Here is a 22,244-nt window from a genome sequence, read left to right on the forward strand (position 1 = left end):
ACAGATATTTAAGCTGAACTCCAGACTTACATTGGTCTATTTTAAAAGTGTTACTAAACCCACAACAGTAAAATCGGTCTGTATATATAGTAAAGCATGCTTGTTATACTCACTGTGGAACCTAAGAGGTTAATCCTCCACATTTTGTAAAAAGAATGTTTGAGCCTGTCTTCCCTGATCCTCCCCTTCTTCCAGTGCTCCCCTCTTTTCTCCTGATAGAACAGAGGTCTAGAGTCACTCTGTGCATGCTCAGTTTGGTGTGCATGGCTAGAGAGGTTTTTTTTTTCTTGGGAGGGTGCATGCAATCAGCACAGAGCCAATCAACACTGTCCAGACAGAGGGTCAAGTTTCCTGTATCCTCCTAAAACAGAATTAAAACTCCTCCTACAAGCTTTAACCAGTGCTCAGCTGGACACTGATAGAAGTCACAAGACTGCTCTAACTGATAATGAGAAAAGGTATTTAACAGTTATATTTACTAAAATAATTGCATTTCCATGTTGTGTGTACTGTGGGAGACCAGATATAGTGAATGCAGGGCCATGGGTTTAGCAACACTTTAAGAGACTGCTATGGAAGCTGAAAATCACTGAAATAGTCAGTACAACTACAGTAATGGTCTCTATCATTGGGGTCTTATGCTGAGTGGCTACCCCACTGCACATTAACTGACCACTGAGGATAGCTTCACACCGCCACCATTCACAGAATACAAGACATTCTCAGTTTGGACAAGGTGAAAAGGAGGACTTTAAGAGTAAGAATGAGACTCTATAGTCAGTACCACCAGGTATCTGTTCCTTCATTCACTATGCACCCTACCTTCTTGTTCTACTGCAGGAGTCTAAAAAAATCTGGTACTGGGGTGTTTAGTAAGTGAGCAGCCAATTTCTATTCTCCAGAATTGTGACTAGGCTTGGAGGGCTATATCAAGCCCTATATAAATACTGACTTTCAAAAAGTCATCATAAACACATAGTTTTCAGTAGGCACCAGTTGCAGATCCAGAGTTGGTAGATGCAGGTATTTTATGGAGTCTACAATACAGTGTCATTCTTACTTTTTTCTTAATGCAGGCTTACTGTCTTTTAACTGAGTATGTATAGGCCTCTTGCACTTGTTCACTCCTAATCTGTGAACACATCAGCAAACTGAAAGATTTGGAACTGATTTGTTCAACTTCAGTTAAAGTGTATTCAAGAACAAAAATGTAATGCATTTCAGCTTACCAGTCATTATATAGGATGGCTGCATTAGTTATTTGTTTAAAGCTATGTTTTCCTTTATTTTCACCATAGGGTAGGTATTGCTGAGTACCCAGTATGAAAGTTCTTATCACTCAGAGGTCTTTCTGAAATGTTTGTTGGTTAAGAGAGTCAAGTAAAGCCAATGCATTTAACTTCACTTTAGGACAGGAAATGTGTTTGGACTAAAGAACATCTACCCCTCTCCTCATCTCTAGAGCAGGGGCCTCCAAACCTTTTAAACAAAGGGCCAGTTTACTGTCCTTCAGTTTTCAGGAAGGCCAGTGAGGGTAGAGAATATCCCGGGCCCAGCATCAGTGAGAATAAACATAGCCTCAGAGTTGGTGGTCAGTAGGAGGGGGAGTAGTACCCCATCATTAGTATTAGTGGAAGGAATAGTATCCCATCATTGGTATCAGTGGAAGAAACAGTGCCCTATTGTTGGCATCAGTGGCAGGGTCAGATAAAGGCTTGCAAAGAGCCACATCTAACTCATTTGCCGCAACTAGAGCATGGGGTTGGAGTTGATCTATAGTCCACAGAGAGAACTGGGCAGGGCCAACAGCACTGCTAACAGATAACAGTTAGTTATCAGGACAGAAAGCTGAGAGAATAGCAATCATAAATGTATAATATAAAAATCACTTTTAGGGAATGTTTGCAATATTAACTCAAAAATAACCCCAAGGAATACATGTTTGTTTCAATTTAAATGAAAGGAAAGAGCAGCTATGAACGAACTCAAAACAAAAAGCAGAGGATTACCAAAATCAAAGACATCTTTTAAGTTTCAACATGGCATCTTTTATGAGGGAAAAAATCTTTCCTGGTACAGAATAAATCCGACATACCTCACAGAGACTTTGGCAGCTATTCTTTTTCAAGTCCCAGTTTTCCTTGCATGGCTCCAAGCACTGTTGAAAGATTGAACAAACACTTAGTCAAACGGTTGTCATTTTGCAGTGTGTGTTTTATTTTCATTTCTTGGGAACGTAATACTGAAAACCAGGAGAAAAACAACAGCGGCAGACATAACAGTATTACTTCTGCTGTGACTCAGTTTGAATCTGTCAGCAAAGCGTCCCCCTGCTCCTGTGAACTGAAAGGTTAGAGGAGTGCAATGCTGAGAGTCAGTCCACCCATGAAGACTCTGAGCTTTCAATGTATTCTAATGGTTATTTCTCAGACCTTATTATATTTGTCTGTTTTTAGAGGAAATTGGATCCTGATGAAATTCTATCATGTTTTTCCCGCATTTACAATTAACAGAGTTAATTATTTATAGCTTTGGGAGCTGACAGTATGCTTCCAGTAATGCCATTAAGATTTTCAAACATTTGATACACAAGCACATTCATGTTACTAGTATGGGAATTTTACCTTTCAGTGCTGGTAATGTAAGCAGGTACTGTATGTATTTGCTGTAGATGATATGTTGAGGCTGATTTAGTAAAGGAAATGAGAATATTTACTCAGTAAAATTTGGGAAGATTCAAATCAGTTATCTATTCATCTGAAAATCAAATTTCTCTTTGTTTATGTCATCTGAACAAGACTGAGTAATTAAAGTGAACACACCTACAATGGATTGAGTGAAGATACTCAACTCCTTCATTAAATCAAGTCTCATTGTCCTAGGAATACCTGATGATCACTGATGATACTTTTTCCAGTATTTTAACATAATTTTTAGGGTACTCTATTGATGAGTAAGGACTCTTGTCACACAAGATATTGTATCAGAGGACTGTGTAGCACTATCCTAAAGATTTTGTGTTGAAATCTTAGGGAGGCAATAGAAAGCAGAGTCTTTCCGATGTGGATGTTTCTCATCCTTCTTAAAGCATCTCTATATATTTCTTCCATATTGAAGTTGCACACTTAGTAAAGTTACAATGGGCCCCCAATGGTCTGTATCGGGGAGCGAGATCTGCAAGGATTTGCTCTGTTATTATAAATTGTTTAGGTTTAAAGGGCGCTGTATACATTTTGAATTTCAACAGATTCCTGCTGAATCTGTTAAAATTTGAGCCATGGGTTGCCCCGTCACCACCAGCCAGGTGTTCATTTGTCTTTTACTGAAAGACCTTTTACTGAATTGACAGCCAAACAGCCACTTTTTGGGTATTCTGACAGCCTCAGATGCCAGCTGTCATAATACAATAACCAGCAAAGGAGATTCCTCCCTTGGCACTGGTTAGTGTGCAGGAAGCTGTTCGACTTATTTTGCTCAGCCCAGGGGCTGAACAAAAGAAATGCATGCATGTATGGTTAGTTTAAAGAGGTTTTTTATCTCCCTCCCCCAAATAAAATAAATTAAAAGCCAGCAGCTACAAATACTGTAACTGCTGACTTTTAATAAAAGGACAGTTAACTGTGTAGGGATTCAGCACTGTCGATACTTAGGCCAGTTCTTTGCCAGTCTTTGGGTCCCCAGCTACACCATGCTAACTGTAGGAAGCCGGCTGCGACTCTTTGCAGCTTCACAGCTCTCCACTGCCTTTTGAATAGACTCCTGGGACCTGTGACGTGTTCCAAGATGCTGCAGGTGGGGCAGTGGGAAAGTGGGCGTGGGTGCCTGTCAAAACCAGGTACCTGCCCCCCCCCCCTCCTTCCCCAAGAAAAAAAGTGTCCAAAAGTTGAAAAGGGGAGGCAGAAAAGTGGAATTTCCATTTAGAGATAACGTATTGCTTTAAGTGTAGGCAAAAACCTGAATAAGCAGGTAGTATACAATATACTTTTATACCTATACCTGTATTAAAATCTGTTCAGACATTTTCTAATATAGCTCCCCCCACCAAACTCTGTACAAAGTCCTGACCATTTACTTTATTTTTTTCAATGCAGTCAAAGCAATTAAGTTGGTCAAGATTATTACTGGGTAAAGACTGATAAGATCTCTTTCCTCCAATCAGCAAGCTTAATTTTTTGGATTCACAGCATGTATATGAGGATATAACAATAAGTTCAGCACTATAAATTAGCAAAAATAACCCCACCACAAAAATTTGGAAGAGTGTATATCAAACAAGCATGAGCTAGTCCAAACACATAAGGACAAATCAGTGGCATACGTCCATGTAATTGCTCTTAAATCCATAAGTATTGGTGCTTGTGAGGTGAAACAAAGGATAGAAGAGCCCTTCACAGTCACCTCAATAATAGAGCCTCTTATCAGAAGAATTTAACTACCTTTAAAAATAGTCAAACAGAGCAGCTATTAAACTTCCAGATAATAGTCATCAGTCGGTTCGCTGTAAAGCTCTTTCTATCTGAATCCAATGTCTAGTAGACCAGATCTCTTCTCAAGATGCCATACATTAAACAGAAAGCAAGGCCATCTCACAGTGTAGTAAAACAACAATAATCAATTTATTAAAAATAGTTTCACACTACCAAGATGCCCACACTCCGTGCTGATGCGCAATGACGTCACACACCAGGACTCCATCCACTCCAAGCTTAAGCTGGCCATACCCCAATCAAAATTGAGTAGTTGGTGGCTCTGATGGCACCCTATTGCCAAACATCTTTAATCAGAAAATCAAAAGAACCAAGCAGATAATTATCAAGCAAACAGTGACTGCAGCCGCCAGTGGTTACTGTTTGGCCATCCCCACTGTATCCTGACAGCTGTGTATGGCCAGCTTTAGCATGTATTTCACAGTGGTGCTCGGAACCAGGGAACACTTGGCCAGCATTTTTACAAGCCCAAGATTTTTGGCCATTTAGAAGGCAGGCATCCAGAGAAACTTTAGTAGAGTTTGTTCCCTATGTGTGTTCTCCTTAAAGTAACATATTTTGGCTGCACTATAAATGTATAAAACTCCAATGTCTTCATATGTACTTTGAGATAGTATGGGAAAGAACAGATACCTATCTATGAAGATGAACAAAAATTTGATCAATGTCTTCCTATATCAATTGCACTTTCTCTTAGAGAATACACATCTGGAAACTGTGTATTCTGCACAAAACATTTAAATTATATTTTCTTAACTGTTTACAATTCAGCTGAGTCAGCAAAAAAACATTAATATATTGAAATTTTTGCACAAGTTGTTTATGAAAAGAAGGACATGCCAATTATCCTCTGGTCTCCATAAAGAATGTATAATTTTGAGTAAAATAAATGAACTGTACTGTCAGCATCAGAATTCTCACGAGGTTGTTAGCAAAACAGTAAGCAGAAAATGGAAATGGGGTGTGACACCATGGTAAATAATTAATGGGAAATAGGATAGTGTACGTTAAAAATTGAGGGTAATAGAAAAACCGTGCTTATTCTTAAAGGCTGATTTCTCCCAATGAGTTTTGGAACACATTGGGACTCATTCTGAAATATGATAGCAGCACAAATAGAATAAATGATGAAAGTATTGCATGCCCATTGCCAGCTAGATCAACAAAATAAATGCAAACACTTAAAGGGAACTCCATGCTAATTTAAAAAAAATATTTCCAAGCAGATATTAAAGACACAAAGTAATGTTGCTCTGTATTCATTTATAAATTGTCAAATGTATTTTTTTAATGCAATCATTGTTAGTACCTGAAATAAATTGCTATGAGACTCTTGCAATCTCTGTACAGCAGAGTTCAGACTAAAAGAGAGGGAAAAGCACAAGGAGCCAATCCGCTTACAAGGAGCATGCTGACAGTAAAAGAGAGCAGAGTGACAGAATGATGAGCTCATAAGTGTTCTGCTTTTAATTTCACTGTCTACTCACAGGGTAGGGGACGGACAAGACCTGTTGTTACCTAACTACAACAGAAAAAAATTGAATTCCTGTCCTGGCACACAGGACTGTGTGGTTTTGCAGAACTGTGAAAATCTTAGAACTGGATGAATAGAAATACAATCCCTTTGCACAGTAAAACAGCTCCCATACATGTATTTCATCAGTGTATTTAGCTGCTTGCCTGGATTTCAGCTTAAAGTACGCAAAAGTTGATTTCACAGGTAGGTTGAGTATAATGTGCATATACTATAATCTCTGCATCTCAAAAAACTCTTAATTTTAAAGTATTTTAAAGTATTTAAGTATTTTACATACTTAACAAAAGTTTACAAAATACAAAACTTTACAAAATTAAAAGACATTAAAAAGGTAAACATACCAGTGTATTCCTTAAAATTGATCAAATACCATTTTGTTATTATTGTTTTTCATTATGGATAAAGTAGGTTAGGATTAGAACCCTTGTTAGATAATTATTGCTGTTTTTGTCCTCACTGGAGAGCTCCACTCTCGCTCTATTTGTCCTGGTGACCATTGTTACTGGAATTAAAGGTGAAGGAAAATCTACAATTTTGAATTGTCACCAGAATAGGAACAGTGGGATAATTTGCCAATGTGGACATCTATTCCTATGACAACTAAGAGAGAATTTCCTTTAGTTTCCAGTTGTGTCTCCAGATAGGAAGTGAAGGAAAATCTCTGCATAGGCTGCATAGGCAGAAGAAAAAATGTGATAGGAGTTTTAGGACTAAATCACGTTTGTGTTGAGAAGTGTTGCAATAATGAAATGCACAAATGTGAATGGGCCCTTAAAGTGGTTGTAAATGCATTTTTGCACTAAGGTTAAAAAAAACACATTTGGGTGCAGCTCCTCCCAGCCTCCCTAAATACTTAACTGAGCCTGATCTCAGTCCACGTGCCCGCTGCCTGGTGTGCGCAAGAGAAGCGCTGCTGTTCTATCTCTTCCTGCTCACTGGAATCAATGAGAGCAGTGGGAGGCATTGGCTCCTGCTGCTATCAATCAAACCCAGTGACAAGGAATTGAGGGGCAGGACCAGGCTGCATTATGTGTGTCAATAGAGTACTACCTATACCACCTAGCAAGCCGCTTGCTGGGGGGGAGGGTACAAGAAGGGGGAGGAGCCAGAAGCACCAGTGGGGGACCCAGGAAGATGAGGATTGAGGCTGCTCTGTGCAAAACTATTGCATAACATGTTTATTATTTTTTAAAAATGTTTAATATCACTTAAACACTTCTTGCTTCATCAAGTGAACTACAAGGGGTTAGCTCAGGGATATCTCAGATTCTCTGTACATTTATCTCTAAAGCCCAACTCCAGGATATTAGCAATCTACCCAACCCCATCTAACTCACCGCTGAGTTGAAAAAAAAAACTATCGAAATGCCCATTTTACTTACCAGAAGTCATGGTCATGTGACAAACCTTCTCTTTTCCTCTCCTTAAGTTCTGGGGTATTGCTTGGGTGTTCACATCACTGCCTGCACAATGTGGACACCTCCTATATGTGGAGGCAACATTTTCAACAGCCAAGTCCTTTTTCATAGGCCAGAGAACTCTTGGGGACAGTGAGGGGAAAAGTGCCCAAGATAACAAGCAGGGAAGAATGTCTAGTCTCCTGGCTTGGCTCATAGAGGAGACTGTGACTTTGATCCATTACACTGTAGGATGGCTTAGGAAGAGGTGTTTGGAATCATGACTGAGGAGTAAAGTAATTGATGCACAATGCACTATTGATATTTAATTTTTGCCTGGAGTTGCCCTTAACCACTTGAAGATCCGGTAACATACATATACATTATGGGCTTCAAGTGGTTGTACTGGGATGTTTTTTTTTTTGTCTGGCGGCTGGCTTTTTTGTAGAAGCCATCCAAGCAGCTGATTAGCCGCCAATGCCTTTCCGGGATCTCTGTCCCACCGGAGATTTCGAAACTGAAGATGGTGCTTTCGCCAGCTTCACATAGGGTCATAGGGGAACCTGGAGGTCTCCAATGACCTCTATGACAAAGGAAACCGGAAGCAACAAGTACTATTGTCAATTCCGGTTTCCAAGATGTAAACAGCACCATTTTTAAAATGGCAAAGTATCTGATCAAACCAATCTCAAGTCAGAGGAAAGGAACCCGATCTCTCCATACATTCCTTGTGATAGCACAAAAGTGATAAATAAAAAAAAATTAAAGAAACAGTGTAAAAAAAAAATAAAATAATGAATAACATTTTTTTTAAATGTAAAGCACCCCCGTCCCCCCATGGAAAGGTAAACTCACGGGTCGGTCCCACGTGCATATGTAAATGACGATCTCACCACACATATGAGGTATTGTCACGAGCGCAAGAGCAATTCTAGCACCAGACCTCCTCTGTTACCCTAAATTAGTAACCTGTAAAGGCTTATAAAGTGCCACCTATGGGGATTTTAAATACTGTAGTTTGGCGCTAACCACAAGCATGCACAGTTTTAATGCATGACATGTTTGATATCTATTTACTCACTGTAACATCATCTTTTATATTTTACAAAAAAAGGGTGTTTGTGTGCAATGAAATTCATGAAAGTGTATTTTTTCCCAAAAAATTGTAGTAAAAAAACCCATTGTGCAAATACTGCGTGGCATAAAAAATTGCAAAACCCATCATTTTATACTCTAGGGCCTGTGCTAAAAATATATAATGTTTGGAGATTCTAAGTAATTTTCTGGCAAAAAATACTGATTTTTAAATGTAACCAAAAAGTATCAGAAAAGGCTGGCTCCAAAAAGGCTGCACGAAAAATTAACAATTAAAGGTCTGCTACTATTTTAAATGAACAAAAGATATTAAAATGTTGCCAAAAGTTCTATAGGTACAATCCAGTTTCTGCCTGTCGGTGTCTCATAAATGAATTATACATACAATCATTTTTTATCTCACATGTATTTAATTAGCAGCACCAGAAAATGACTACTTGTTATTTATTTGATGTCATTACAGAATGTAACAGTTTGTTATAGATTGCAATCCTATTAATTCAATTACGTGGGGAACGCTAAGGTTATTTTCAGGACACAGTTGTGCTCACTGGAAATCTCAGATGATACCATCTGAAATCTTAGTACTTGTAAATTGATTGGTTGATTTTGACTCAGTGCCAAGTCTCTGCATATTTTTAGCAGGCCAACATACTGCTGAAATAAATGATGTGTATGTTATGCCTTTCCTGACAGATCCATAAAGCAGATTAATGGAGACACGACTGGATAAACCACGTTGACATTTCATTGTTTTAAAATATCAACATGTTATAATTCAAAGATAAATAAAGAGCTGTTCAGTATATCACTCCCATCATCCCACAATGTTCTACTTCCTGTAAACCTAGATTAGGAAAAGTCGGATCAGATAACTATTCGGCCTCATGCACACTGAATGCTTTGGCCTTCTCTCCTAGATGTCTTGCCTCCTGGCAGTGGTGTTTTGGCAAAAAAAAAAAAAGGTTTGCCGTTTGTAAACACGTGTAATTGTTTAGGCGTGTCATACCCTTTGTGTGTTATGTCATTCCCTTGGCCAGGATAATACTTTGTTCTAGCCATTGAAATTAATTAACTCTCAAGCGCTAAATGTGCACAGCGATTTTTTCTTTTCTTTCAAAATGCCGCTGCTCCTGGAGGCACTGTTAGCATTTTTTTTTTTACTGCCTCTGAAACGCTCCTGCCTCTAAACAATAGATGTGCTTTCGTTACACTTCGTTTTTCAGACACAAATGTCATGAGATTGTCAGAGAATGTCAGAGATTTGAATAGATAGATATTTATTTATGTATTTTTTTTTTTTTTTTTTTTTACATACTGTCACCCTATCAGTTTTTTTTTACACTGTGATTGCTTTTACACCCATAAAGACTGTAAAAACAATCCTTTCTCATTCTCTCTGGCTGCACTCCTGCAGCCATTGAGAATTACTGTGAGAGCTGTAATTGGTCACAGCTTATCACATGGTGCAAGGCTGCTATGAATGGCCTTGTACCATGTGACCTCTGTGATCATTCACAGAATTCACAAGTAGTACACAATGATGTCAGGAAGTGACATCTTGTTTACTACTGTTCATGTGATCACTATTTGGCCAATCAGTGATCACACAGCGGCTCCGAACAGTGATCTGTGTTCACCGAACACAGAAGGGCACAGATCGTGGCACTGCACACTCCCAGGGAGCATGCACAGGCAGCGGATGTGGGGGCATGTTTACAAATGTCCACCCACATCGACTATGCTCCCTGCTAGCCATTTATCGGCATGGACTGGATGGGAAGAGGTTAAAAACATCCAGTTTGCATGAGGCCTTCATACATGTGTTTGTGGCAGATGGACCTCCAGACTGTGGACCTCCAGTTATACTGTCAGGGTCTTAGAGATAGGGACTGCCATGCATCTATAGCTCGCTATATACTGATAGATTTTGGAGAATGTCATCAGAGATTTTGGAGAATGTCATCAGAGACTTGACAAATGTTCGAAAGTACTGCAAAATTTAATTTGGTTTTCACCTTGGAGTGAATGGAATCTTTGAATAGAAAAATCACATTTACTATTAGACTTTCATTATTTATAGAATAACATTTTACCCTGCTCCTTTGATTTTTTTCATCACTGTGGTCAGTGTGGGAGAAAAAAATAGAAAATGGGAACCTCATTGCTGCAAGACAACAAGTTTAGCACAGAGTAACACATCCTGTTGACAAGAAAGCTAAGATATATATGCTATGTAGCTGTGGTGTGCTGAGGAAGAAGGGTAACTACACAAGGACCTGTGTTTTTTTTAAGTCCTCTACATGTGACTAGTTGTTAGATATATACACTCTCCAGCCACTTTACTAGGTAAAGTTCAAATGCTTGGTAACACAAATTGCTAATCAGCCAATCACATGGCAGCAACTTAATGTATTTAGGCATCTGGACAGGGTCTAGACGGTTTGCTGAAGTTCAAACCAAGCATCAGAGGTGGACTGACAACTCATGGGGCCCCGGGGCAATAGGAGATCATGGGGCCCCTGTGTCCTTGCCCAAACTCAAAAAAGCCTATGAAAAGGTACCAGGGGCATCTCATGGGGCCCCCTACTGACCCTGGGCCCTCGGGCACTGCCCAAGTTTCCAAATGGTCAGTCCGCCCCTGCCAAGCATCAGAACAGGCAGGAAAGGGGATTTAAGTGACTCTGAATGTGGCGTGGTTGTTGGTGCCAGACGGGCTGGTATGAGTATTTTAAAAACTGATCTACTGGGATTTTCACGCACAACCATCTCTAGGGTTTACAGGGAATGGTCCAACAAAGAGAAAATATCCAGTGAGTGTCAGTTGTGTGGCCACAAATGCCTTGTGGATGTCAGAGATCAGAGGAGAATGGGCAGACTGGTTGCTGCAACATTCAAATGGTAGAATCATTATTTGGCGTAAACAACATGAAAGCATGGATCCATCCTGCCTTGTATCAACGATTCAGACTGGTGGTGGTGGTGTAATGGTGTGGAAGATATTTTCTTGGCACTAGCAGGGTGTACCCAATAAAGTGGCCGGTAAGGTAGATACAGTAGAAATAACCCTAGAAGCAGTCAATTTTCACATTGTTATTGTTTTTTTTAATGGAAGGTAAAGCCCAATTGAACTTTCAGTTTGCATAAGATATATACATTCCAGGGGCAACAAAACAAAATTGTTCAAAATGTTACAGTTTATTTTCTTTAGGAAGCAGTCATAGCCAGCAGGCTGCAGAAAAAGACCCTTGCTCTTTGTGTACAACAGCAGTGTATCTGTAGAAGTCCAACATGATCCCTGCTGAAGGCCGGTTCACACCATAACGCAGTGTGGGAAACCTGTGTTCCATGCGAGTTTCTTGCACCGTGTTCAAAATGCACTGCATTAGCAATATGCAGCAGGTGTCAATATTAAGTTAATGACACCCCAAACACAGGTCGCAAACGCTGTGTGTGTGACCACACCAGATCACATAAAACAAATGTACCATACAATGCACTTGCAGCGAGTTTCCAAAAATAGTGCATGCACTGTACTTTTGGTACAGTAGGGTGCAATTTCAGCCTATTCATAATGAATACGTTGAAACTGCACCACACAGAACTGCATGTGAATTCCCAGTGTGAACTGGCCCTTAATCAGAACTAAAGCTCAGCATGCAACAAAGCCCATACTCCTTGCTGATTGGATATGTTGTACCTCTGCAGAGAGACTAATGCTTCCACGTAGAGAGCAAGGATCCTGCCAGCATGCTGGCAAGGGACAGGCTTGCTAAATAAATTGATCTGTAAGACTGTGAACACCTGTTGATGTACCTCGATTTTATTTAGCTGATATAAATTGCAAGTTTAGTTGGGTTTTAAGTTGACCAGTTCAGGTGCAACTAATGCTTAAAGAGGAGTTCCACCTGAAAAAAAAAAAGTCAGCAGCTACAAAAACTGTAGCTGCTGACTTTTAAAATACAGACACTTACCTGTCCCTCGGTCCAGCGGTGTCCTCACCACCGCTGGTTTCACCGGCTGTCTTCTCTCCCAGGTGCTGGCATCTTCAATGTGGGCACCCGGCTGTGACAGCTTGCGGCTTCACAGCTGGGTTACACTGAGCACATAGAATGCATGAAGGTAAAAAATCTGGAGCCTTTGGAACCACTTTACACTCTGCCTATCCACTCCAACAATGTAACATCTGCAAGTTGCCTGCCTCGTCAATGCTAACTTCTTCTTCTTTGCCATTTCTGGGTTCAGAATCTTTGGCCAGTTTTATTGGCTAGTAGGAAATGATCTAACTCCCATGCATGTATATGGGAGTTAACTCCTATCCTAGCACCCGACAGATGCAGATACTATACAATGAGTTGAGTATGGGCAACTCAGTGTACAGTGTAAAGAAAATTGCAAAGAGGAAGATAAGAAGCCTGTACTACAATAGAGTCATAGGGGTTGATTTACTATATGCAAATAGGCTTTTCACTTTGCAAGTACATTTTCCCCAGAGATTATCAAATGAGATGAAGCTCTGTTGACTGCCATCATCTAATCATGTGCAAGCATCAAAAAGTTTTTTTTTTCTTATTTATTTGCACATGATTGGGTGTTCTTTGCATTCACCACATTCACTAAGTTCTGGACAAAATTCCCTTGCAACTTGAACTTTCCCTGAAAAGTGAACAGTCTATTGGCCGTTAGTAAATCCACCTCATAGTATGCCTTTTCTATAATTAAAAAAAAGTCTTGCTGTTTTTTTAGTTTCAGACCACAGTTCTGCTTTAATAAAGTTCTTTTTTTGAGTTGTTATTTTTCTACAAGAGTGTTTAGATGTAGAAACATAACCCTAAGACTTACTAAATGCAGGACAAGTTGGTTGTAATAAGACATGCTTAATCCAGCTTTCAACCAGTGCCTTTGAACTCTTGCTCTGTCAACAGCATATCGTATCACCAATGTCACCAGTCACTCTGTCAACGAGCAGATCCAATCTGCATCCACTTGTATATCAATAGCTACGAACGTGATGCTTGTAAATATGAGTGCAATGCGGTTTCAATGTTAAATGGGTGTCCAAGAAAGCCTGGAAAAATTTTAAAAAGGTATCCAGTTTGTTTAATGAAGCTATGCATGCTGGTAGAAGATGACACCGAGCAACTCAAAAACAATTTTTAGCACCACGTACCTCGCTTAAATGTTTTCCTGGCCTAGATACATTTGATGGCTCTGTAACTAATACAGTAACGTTCGAGGTGACGTTCATCACTATGTTGAGAATTTGACAGCCGGAAGAAAGGAAGTGCACAGTGGATGACATAGAAAAACATATGTGTTCATAAACCCTCTCTTTCTGCCTGTCTGGTTAGGAAAAAGAAAACAATGTCAAAAGCCCTGTGGCCCTCTGCTATTACATTATGTGCATACATTTCATTAGTCATCTGTTCTTAATGTTTTCTACAGTAAATAACAATAGAAAACCACTTCATATGCAGCCAAGCAGAAAACTAGCCTAATTTTCTTTATTTACTGCTGAATGGCATATATCCTAGAGCTGAAAATAGGATACAAAAGATGCAGAATTAATGTAGCAGATGATGAATTAAATATATGTTCACGGTATTTTTGTTTTTAATATACTACTCCAATATAAAACAGATATAGCAAATATTTTTTTAATAAACCCTACATTAAAAAAAACTGCTTAGCAAACTTCATGTTTTGATAAAACAAATTTATTCAGGAAATTCAAAGAAAAGTTAAAGATACAGTAAGTACTGCAACAAGTACAAGATATTAAAGTGATTGTAAGCCCTCACTTTGTAAAACAACTCATTCAGTTAAAAATAGAAAAGAAAGGCAAAACACTTGCATATACATGTAAAAATTATGTATACTTCCCCCCTCCCCCCTTTTTTATAAGCGATTACATACCCTCTTTTCTCAGCTGCATAAAAAGGAGGGGAGGAGAAACAGGAGCACATTGATGTTCTCAGTGAAAGGCTGTGTGGAGGAAGTAGGGGGGGGGGGTAAGCAGAAATCTGATCATTGGAGGAGAGCAGGCTGAGTCCCCAGCATAGTTAGAGAACTGACCACTCTGTGCTCTCATGCCTAGTGTGGTCAGATTTAATAGGAAAGCAGAGAGACCCGCAGGAACATCAGGGATTTCACACAAAGGAAGCAATACAAAGAGAACAGAATGCTTTTCAGACAAGTACATGGTACAACAGGCACATATCAGGAATATGAAAAGCTGGGTTTACATATTCTTTGTGTACAGTATTTAGATGGTTTCATTGTACAACCAAAAAGAACATTCTTGGACATTGTGAATACAAGTAGCATAATTTAGCTGGCAGTTAAGGGCCTCCACAATATATAAAAAAGACCATGATCTTAGAAAGTGAGCAGAAGAAAACATTACTTTAAATGACTAAAATACCAAGGAACGGAAAAAAAGGAGGAGGTTGTTCAAGAAACCCAGACATGGTCATCTCAAGAAAATGGGAGTTCTGGAGGAATCAGGTGTTATACGGGCTCCAGGGACGCTTGAAGGTGATTAGGAGTCCTGATAGCTGGACAAGTTATTGCAAAATAAGGGCATGGAAATCTGCAGAGTCAGTAAAGGCCTGCCAACAGGACCATGTATTTTGGACTTTTTCAGGGTCTGTACTATTTTCTGCCACTAATGTCTCAATCGCTAGAGGTCATTGAGAATCTGAGCCTAATTCTGAAGAGGAAAGGTGCTTTCTGGTTACAAGAGATGGCAACCACTTCATGTTATTTTATTAACAGTTACCTGATAAACATTTCAGAGCTGATTCACATATGTGCAGGGTGGACTGAAGATCAGGTTTCACAGCTAATTGACACAGTAAGTTGCTCAGTGGTTCAAGTCAGGTTCAGGACAGGATTTTATCCTGTTCACACATGTGCAGTTTTGATATGGTTGCTATAGAAGTCAATAGCCTGTAATATGCGCCTGAACTGGACCACACTTCTCCAAACTCAGACAGCACTCTTTTTCAGTCCACACTAAATCTGTACTGCCAGTGAACATACACTATATTTCCAAAAGTACTGGGATGCCTGCCTTTAAACGTACATGAACTTTAATGGCATCTCAGTCTTAGTCTGTAGGGTTCAATATTGAGTTGGCCCTTTCTTTGCAGCTATAACAGCTTCAATTCTTCTGGGAAGGCTGTCCACAAGGTTTAGGGGTATGTCTATGGGAATGTGTGATAATTCTTCCAGAAGCGCATTTGTGAGGTCAGGCACTGATGTCAGATGAGAAGGCCTGGCTCACAGTCTCCATTCTAATTCATCCCAAAGGTGTTCTATTGGGTTAAGGCTAGGGCTCTGGGAAGACCAGTCAAGTTCCTCCACCCCAAACTCGCTCATCCATGTCTTTATGGACTGTGCTTTGTGCACTGGTGTGCAGTCATGTTGTAACAGGAAGGAGCCATCCCCAAACTGTTCCCCCAAAGTTGGGAGCATGAAATCGTCCAAAATGTCTTGGTATGCTGACACCTTAAAAGTTCCCTTCACTGAGGGGCCAAGCCCAACCCCTGAAAAACAACCCCATACCATGATCCCCCCTCCACCAAACTTTACACTTGGCACAATGCAGTCAGGCAAGTACCATTCTCTTGGCAACCGCCAAATCCAGACACATTCATTGGATTTTCAGACAAAGAAGTGTGTGGTCACTCCAGAGAACTCATCTCCACTGCTCTAGCCTCCCTAGCAGTTTGATTATGTCCATATTTCTGTGCTCAAAGCGGTACATTTCTTTGCATGGAAATATGTATTTTTTTTATTGCAGGCCTGTAATTTTTAGGAATAACTCACTGAAATCTGTCCGAACAAGAGTCTAGTAAACATCCCAGGTAGGATAAAACTTGAAACACAAAATCATAAATTATAATTTAATAAATAATCACAAAAAATAATAATATAATAATACATTTAATTCAATAATATAATCAAACCAAAAACACTGAAATTTGAAATATAGCGCCAAGTTCACACATCACTGAGCAAAGTCGCAAAATCGTTTTCAGTGTCTGATGATGAATTTCCCCACGAATCATTATCACTCAATTCTGCAAGTGGTTTAATTTACTATCGCTGTTCTCTAGCTGGTCTAAAACCGCTTTTGACCTAAAGGGACGCTTTTTGGACACCATGGACGTTTCTCAGTTTCCAGGCAGAAAGAACAGTAAAAATGCAGGCAGTGCACAGGACAAAGCACTAGGAACAAGATGTATGTGAAATGGTTTGATACAGTAATGTTTTACTATGTGATTTTAATGATTTTAGTGAATGTCACTTTTTGTCATTTTCAAATTTCCTGCCGTTCCGTCCCCCATATGTCCCGACGCTTGCACGGGACGGAACCCAGATGACAGATGCCGGCATCCACCGGATTACATTGCCGGGGACACTGCAGGAGGGACATCGCAGGAGCGCAGAACAAGGTAAGTGATCGAGGAATCACGGAGCAGCGCCGCATAGTAAGCCCGAGTGTAGCTGGGGGTTACCGCTTGTGGTACTGAAACTTTACCCCAAGCTACACTCGGGAATACCTCCAGGGAGGCTAGAGTCCAGTGGCAGTGTGCTTTAGACCACTGCATCCAATGCTTTGCATTGTACTTGGTGATGTAAGGCTTGGATGCAGTTGCTCGGGCATGGAAACCCATTCCATGAAGCTCTCTGTGCACTGTTGTGCTAATCTGAAGGTCACACGGAGTTTGGAGGTCTTTAGCTATTGGCTCTGCAGACAGTTGGCGACTTCTGCACGCTGTGTGCTTCAGCATGCGCTGACCCCACTCTGTCATTTTACATGGCTTACCACTTCATGGCTTAGCTAATGTTGTTCCCAGTTGCTTACACTTTGTTATAATACCACTAACAGTTGATCGTAGAATATTTAGTAGCAAGGAAATGTTACGGATGGACTTATTGCACAGGTGGCAACCTATCACGGTACCACGTTTAAATTCACTGAGCTCCTGGGAGCGACCCATTCTTTCACAAATCTTTGTAGAAGCAGTCTGCATGCCTACGTGCTTGATTTTATACACCTGTGGCCATGGAGGTGATTCAAACACCTGAATCCAGTGATTTTGAGGGGTGTCCCAATACTTTTGGCAATATAGTGTATGTGAACAGGCACCCAAGAAGAAATGTTATTTCACGTCATGTGGATTGGATGCAGTTCAAACCATTTCCAATTCGCATATATGTGAACAGGCACTCAATGTACTTTCGCACTATTACATGCTTATTGTTCCATATTTTGATTGTTCCACATCAAGTTCTGTAAGTTCTCCCGCTATTGATTATCGTATTTCATTGCAGCCAGCCACCACACTTGATAACCATTGAGTTAGCATCTCAGATGCAAAGAGTGATTTATATTTATTGAATTAGACACTTATTGGTAGAATTTTTATTATTATTATACAGGATTTATATAGTGCCAACAGTTGGCCCAGTGCTTTACAAAATGAAGATAGACATAACAGTTACAATACAATTTGGTACAAGAGGAAACAGAGGGCCCTGCTCGTTAGAGCTTACAATCTAGGAGGTAGGGTTGAGTGATACAAAAGGTAATAGCTGTGAGGGATAAGCTGACGGAGGAAATAAAAGGCAGTTTACTAGTTAGAAGCAGGATAGTTTTCAGGGATCCTCTAAAGGTGGATAGATTAGGAGATAGTCGGACAGATTGGGGTAAGGAGTTTCATAGGATCGGAGAAGCTCGGGAGAAGTCCTGGAGGCGAGCATGGGAGGAGGTGACATGGGAACTAGAGAGCAGAAGGTCTTGGGAGGATTGTAGAGAGCGGTTTGGTAGATATTTTGAGACTAGGTTAGTGATGTAGCTGGGGGCAGAGTTGCGGATGGCTTTGTAAGTTGTTGTATTTTGAATTTTATTTGTTGGGTGAGTGGAAGCCAGTGGAGGGATTGGCAGAGAGGGGTAACAGACACTGAATGGCTGGTAAGGTGGCTGAGCCTGGCAGCAGTATTCATGATGGACTGGAGGGGTGATAGCCTATATAAAGGTAAGCCAATGATCACAGAGTTGCAGTAGTCGAGACGAGAGATAACCAGGGAGTGAATTAGGAGCTTTGTGGTATCATTGGTTAAAAAGGGGCATATTCTGGAGATGTTGCGGAGGTTGAGGCGGCATGATATGGACAGGGATTGGATGTGGGTCTGAAAGGATAGTTTAGAATCCAGGGTTACCCCTAGCACTCTGGCATGCGGGGATGGGTTGATAGTGGTGCTATAGACCCTGACTGAGAAATCAGGGGAAGAGGCACGTGGGGGAGGAAATATTATGAGCTCAGTTTTGGATAGATTGAGTTTTAGGAAGTGGTGTGACATCCAGTATATCAGTCAGTTATATGTGAGGAAACTGATAGGGTGAGTTGAAGAAGGTGTAGATTGAGAATAGGAGAGGTCCAAGCACAGAACCTTGGGGGACCCTGACAGTAAGAGTAGGAGAAGAGGAGGTAGAGTTGTAAGTAGCACTGAAAGTGCGGTGAGATAGGTGAGATAGGTGAGATAGGTAAGATCCAAACCACCAGAGAGTACAGTCACGGACACCAAGTAAATAGAGTTTTTTGAAGAGTAGGGGATGGTCAACTGTGTCAAAGGCAGCAGAGAGGTCCAAGAGTAAGAGTACGGAATAGTGACCATTGGTTTTAGCGGTTAGTAAGTCGTTTGTGAGTTTTAGGAGAGCAGTTTATGTGGAGTGTTGTGGGTGAAATCCAGACTGAAGGGGAATGAGAAGGTTATTCTCAATAAGGTGGCAGCTCAGCCGATTGTAGACTAGAATGGTACTGTGAGGAGTAATAAGACCCAATCATTGTTGGATTAATTGATCAAACATGACAGCCTTCACATACATATTGTTGCAAACAGTTTCAAATGGCCCAGGTGTTCTGGGATAGAGTGTATCTGCCACACAGACTGTGGCAGTGTTTCCATTAAAAGGCCCCAGAGAAAAAAAATAATGAATGGCAGGAATTTGCATTTCTGCCTCTTTACAGATCTAGAGCATGGCCAGGGAGAGAGAGGCTGGGCCTGCTTTCCATGGCAGGTTTTCCACCTGGTACTGCAATAAAACAGGAAGATCTGTTTAAGAGAGAAGTGGAAGAGACAGAGATAGCAAGCAAGCAAGCAAAGAGGATAGTTGTTAGATGTAGATATGAGCAGTAAGTTAAAACCTCTTCTTCGCAGCACTAAGGTCATCAGTTCAAAATCACAACCACATTACCTGCATTGAGTCTGCATGTCCTTATGTGTGTTTTATACAGCTACGCTGGTTTCTGCCCATACTCCAAAGACAAGTTGGTAGGTTTATTAACTCCTGTCTAAAGCGTTCTTTAAGTGTATGTATGCACATGAGATAGGGACCTTGCAAGTTCCTTAAAGCAGAACTCCAGTTAGAATTTTTTTTCACCATGCAGTGGGGCTGAGCCCCCAGTGCATGGATTGATTGGTCGTTTTTTTCTAGGATGACTAAGCTCATACTCACCTGACCACTGATCCTACAGAAAACCGCGCTCCCCCATGGTCCAGCTGTGGACTGTTCCTGTCTGTCAAGCGTGCATTGAGCGTGCTGATGTCAGGAACAGTCCATTTATATGACCGCTTTGGCAGGAGCCAAAAGGACCGGTCTTGTGCGGGCAGGATTGGCAGGAGCCAAAAGGACCGGTCTTGTGCGGGCAGAATTGGCAGGTCAGGTGAGTATATCTTCAGTGTCCTCTCCCATAGAACAAAATAAGCATTTGACCAATGCAGTGCCGCCACAGCCCCGCTGCAAGTGCCAAAAAAATGTTTCTCACTTTAAAATCAGGAATGCTAATGTACAATATATGCAAATTGTTGGCATGATATAAATACTTGAAATAAATACAACTTTATTGTATTTATTTTATTTTAATAAAAGTGAGCAGGGAAACCCTGAAACTATAAAAAAAAGTACAATATAAAGTGTATTTACAAACCTTACAGAATTACAAACTTTAGAAAGCGTGAGAAAATTTTTTTTTTTACTTTATTATACTATCTTTCATAAAACACTTCTAGTTACCTGCCAATGAAGCAGGCATAAAAGCAGGAATCCTTAAAGCCGAGCAGGCTGAATGAAAAAAACCTGACAGCTCAGGAGGAGCCACTGTACTACTATCCGATGTTAGTGTGACAATCTTCCCTGCTGTGCTATTGTGTTTTTACAGGGGGGACGTCAGAACACCCATTGGCTGAGAGCACTGATCAAGAGATGATTGGCAGATATTTTTCAATCATGCCCCTTCAACAGAAGCGAGCCTGATGGCCAGCTTCTATCGGACTGGCTGCCTACACGGGGGCCAAATGTTGGACGGTTTCTTTTGAACTGGCCGATGCCGCCCGACATTCGGCCCATGTGTACTAGGCTTTAGGTGTTTGCATATGCATGTCTGCTTCAGGTCCTGCAAAAGAGGCATATTATATGCAAATCTCAATATTTGTAGTGTTTCTTGCTGGCCTAAATGATCAATTGAAATACAAAGATAGAAGACTATCACTTAATACTAACAGGAAGTGTCAAGATTTGCTTTCAAGGTGCCCCAAGAATCTTGGGGCATTGTGAGGGCTGGAACAGAAAGAAAGTTATGTAGAAGCTTCAAAAGATATCAACTTTTTGTTTTTCATGCCACTTAACTAGTTACTCAACATGGCAAGTAATTTTAAAGATGATAATATATGAAATGAGATGGTGCACTTGAACATACAATCATTTTTATGTAACAATACTATGAAGTACAAAAATAACTTCAGGGAAAAGCTTCAGTATTTGTTGTTCTGGTAATGCATATATTAATGCACTGGTTGAGTGCTTATTCTAAGCGGTGGATAAACAAAAAGATTCTTGTCAATAATCCCCTTCTATTACTGGAATTGTGTCATTGACTGCACTGCATACGTTGCCTGCCTAAAACATTGCACATACTACCTATTCATACTGTCAAGAACCAAGGTTTGCACTGTACCCTCATCGACTACCTAGCTATTCAGCTGTAGTTAGGGTCTGCATGGTCCCACACTTCTTCACCTAGATCGACAAAATCCACATTAATGGACCTCTGTTTTGAAAAGTCAGATTTATGTAAGGTTCCTTTATTTAAATATTAACATTCTAGTTCAGCTCTGGTATTTTAGCATGAAAGAAGATCAACCTTTCTAGTTTTATAATGTCTAAACAAATGATTGACCTTTACAGAAACATCCATTGTTAGAAAACGCTAACACCAAAACTATCAGGGAAATTGCAGATAATTTGTTATTGATTGTCTGCTTCAAATTCCTGTCACACTTGTCAATAAAACCTTCCATTTCAGACCACCAGTGATTCAAAATCGCTCTTTTGTCTGAATGACAATTTTGTTCTTTATTCTAGAATGCCCATGTCTCATTTAAGTGAACTATTTTCACAGGGAGGGATGGGTCTGGTTTTAAGACTGCCAGCCTCGGGGCTTTCTCTTCTAATTTCACGCAATAATAAAATGCTATTGTTTCTTTCAGGATGCAACATGAGTGGTGGCCCAGTTAACATGAATGTAAGCGGAAAACTGCCTGAAGTTTAACATAATAAACACACCTAAAATGAATAAAGCAAAACAAATACATTAGTTTGTATATATTATATAATGTATATAATTTCTAAACACTATCTATCTATCTATCTATCTA

At 40.2% G+C, this 22,244-nt stretch overlaps 1 protein-coding gene across 1 annotated transcript in view; it reads right to left on the minus strand.

The window, feature by feature from the left end:
- ANOS1 (anosmin 1) overlaps positions 1 to 22,244 on the minus strand; it is a 243,197-nt gene that overhangs the window by 101,727 nt on the left and 119,226 nt on the right. Inside the window, exon 3 of the mRNA XM_089680281.1 lies at positions 2,096 to 2,158. Coding sequence (XP_089536407.1) covers positions 2,096 to 2,158 — 63 coding nt within the window. The remainder of the gene's footprint in view (positions 1 to 2,095; positions 2,159 to 22,244) is intronic.

This window comes from Staurois parvus, unplaced genomic scaffold (assembly GCF_062004578.1).
Source record: "Staurois parvus isolate SC_StPar_1 unplaced genomic scaffold, SC_StPar_1.0 ptg000238l, whole genome shotgun sequence".
NCBI lineage: Eukaryota > Metazoa > Chordata > Amphibia > Anura > Ranidae > Staurois > Staurois parvus.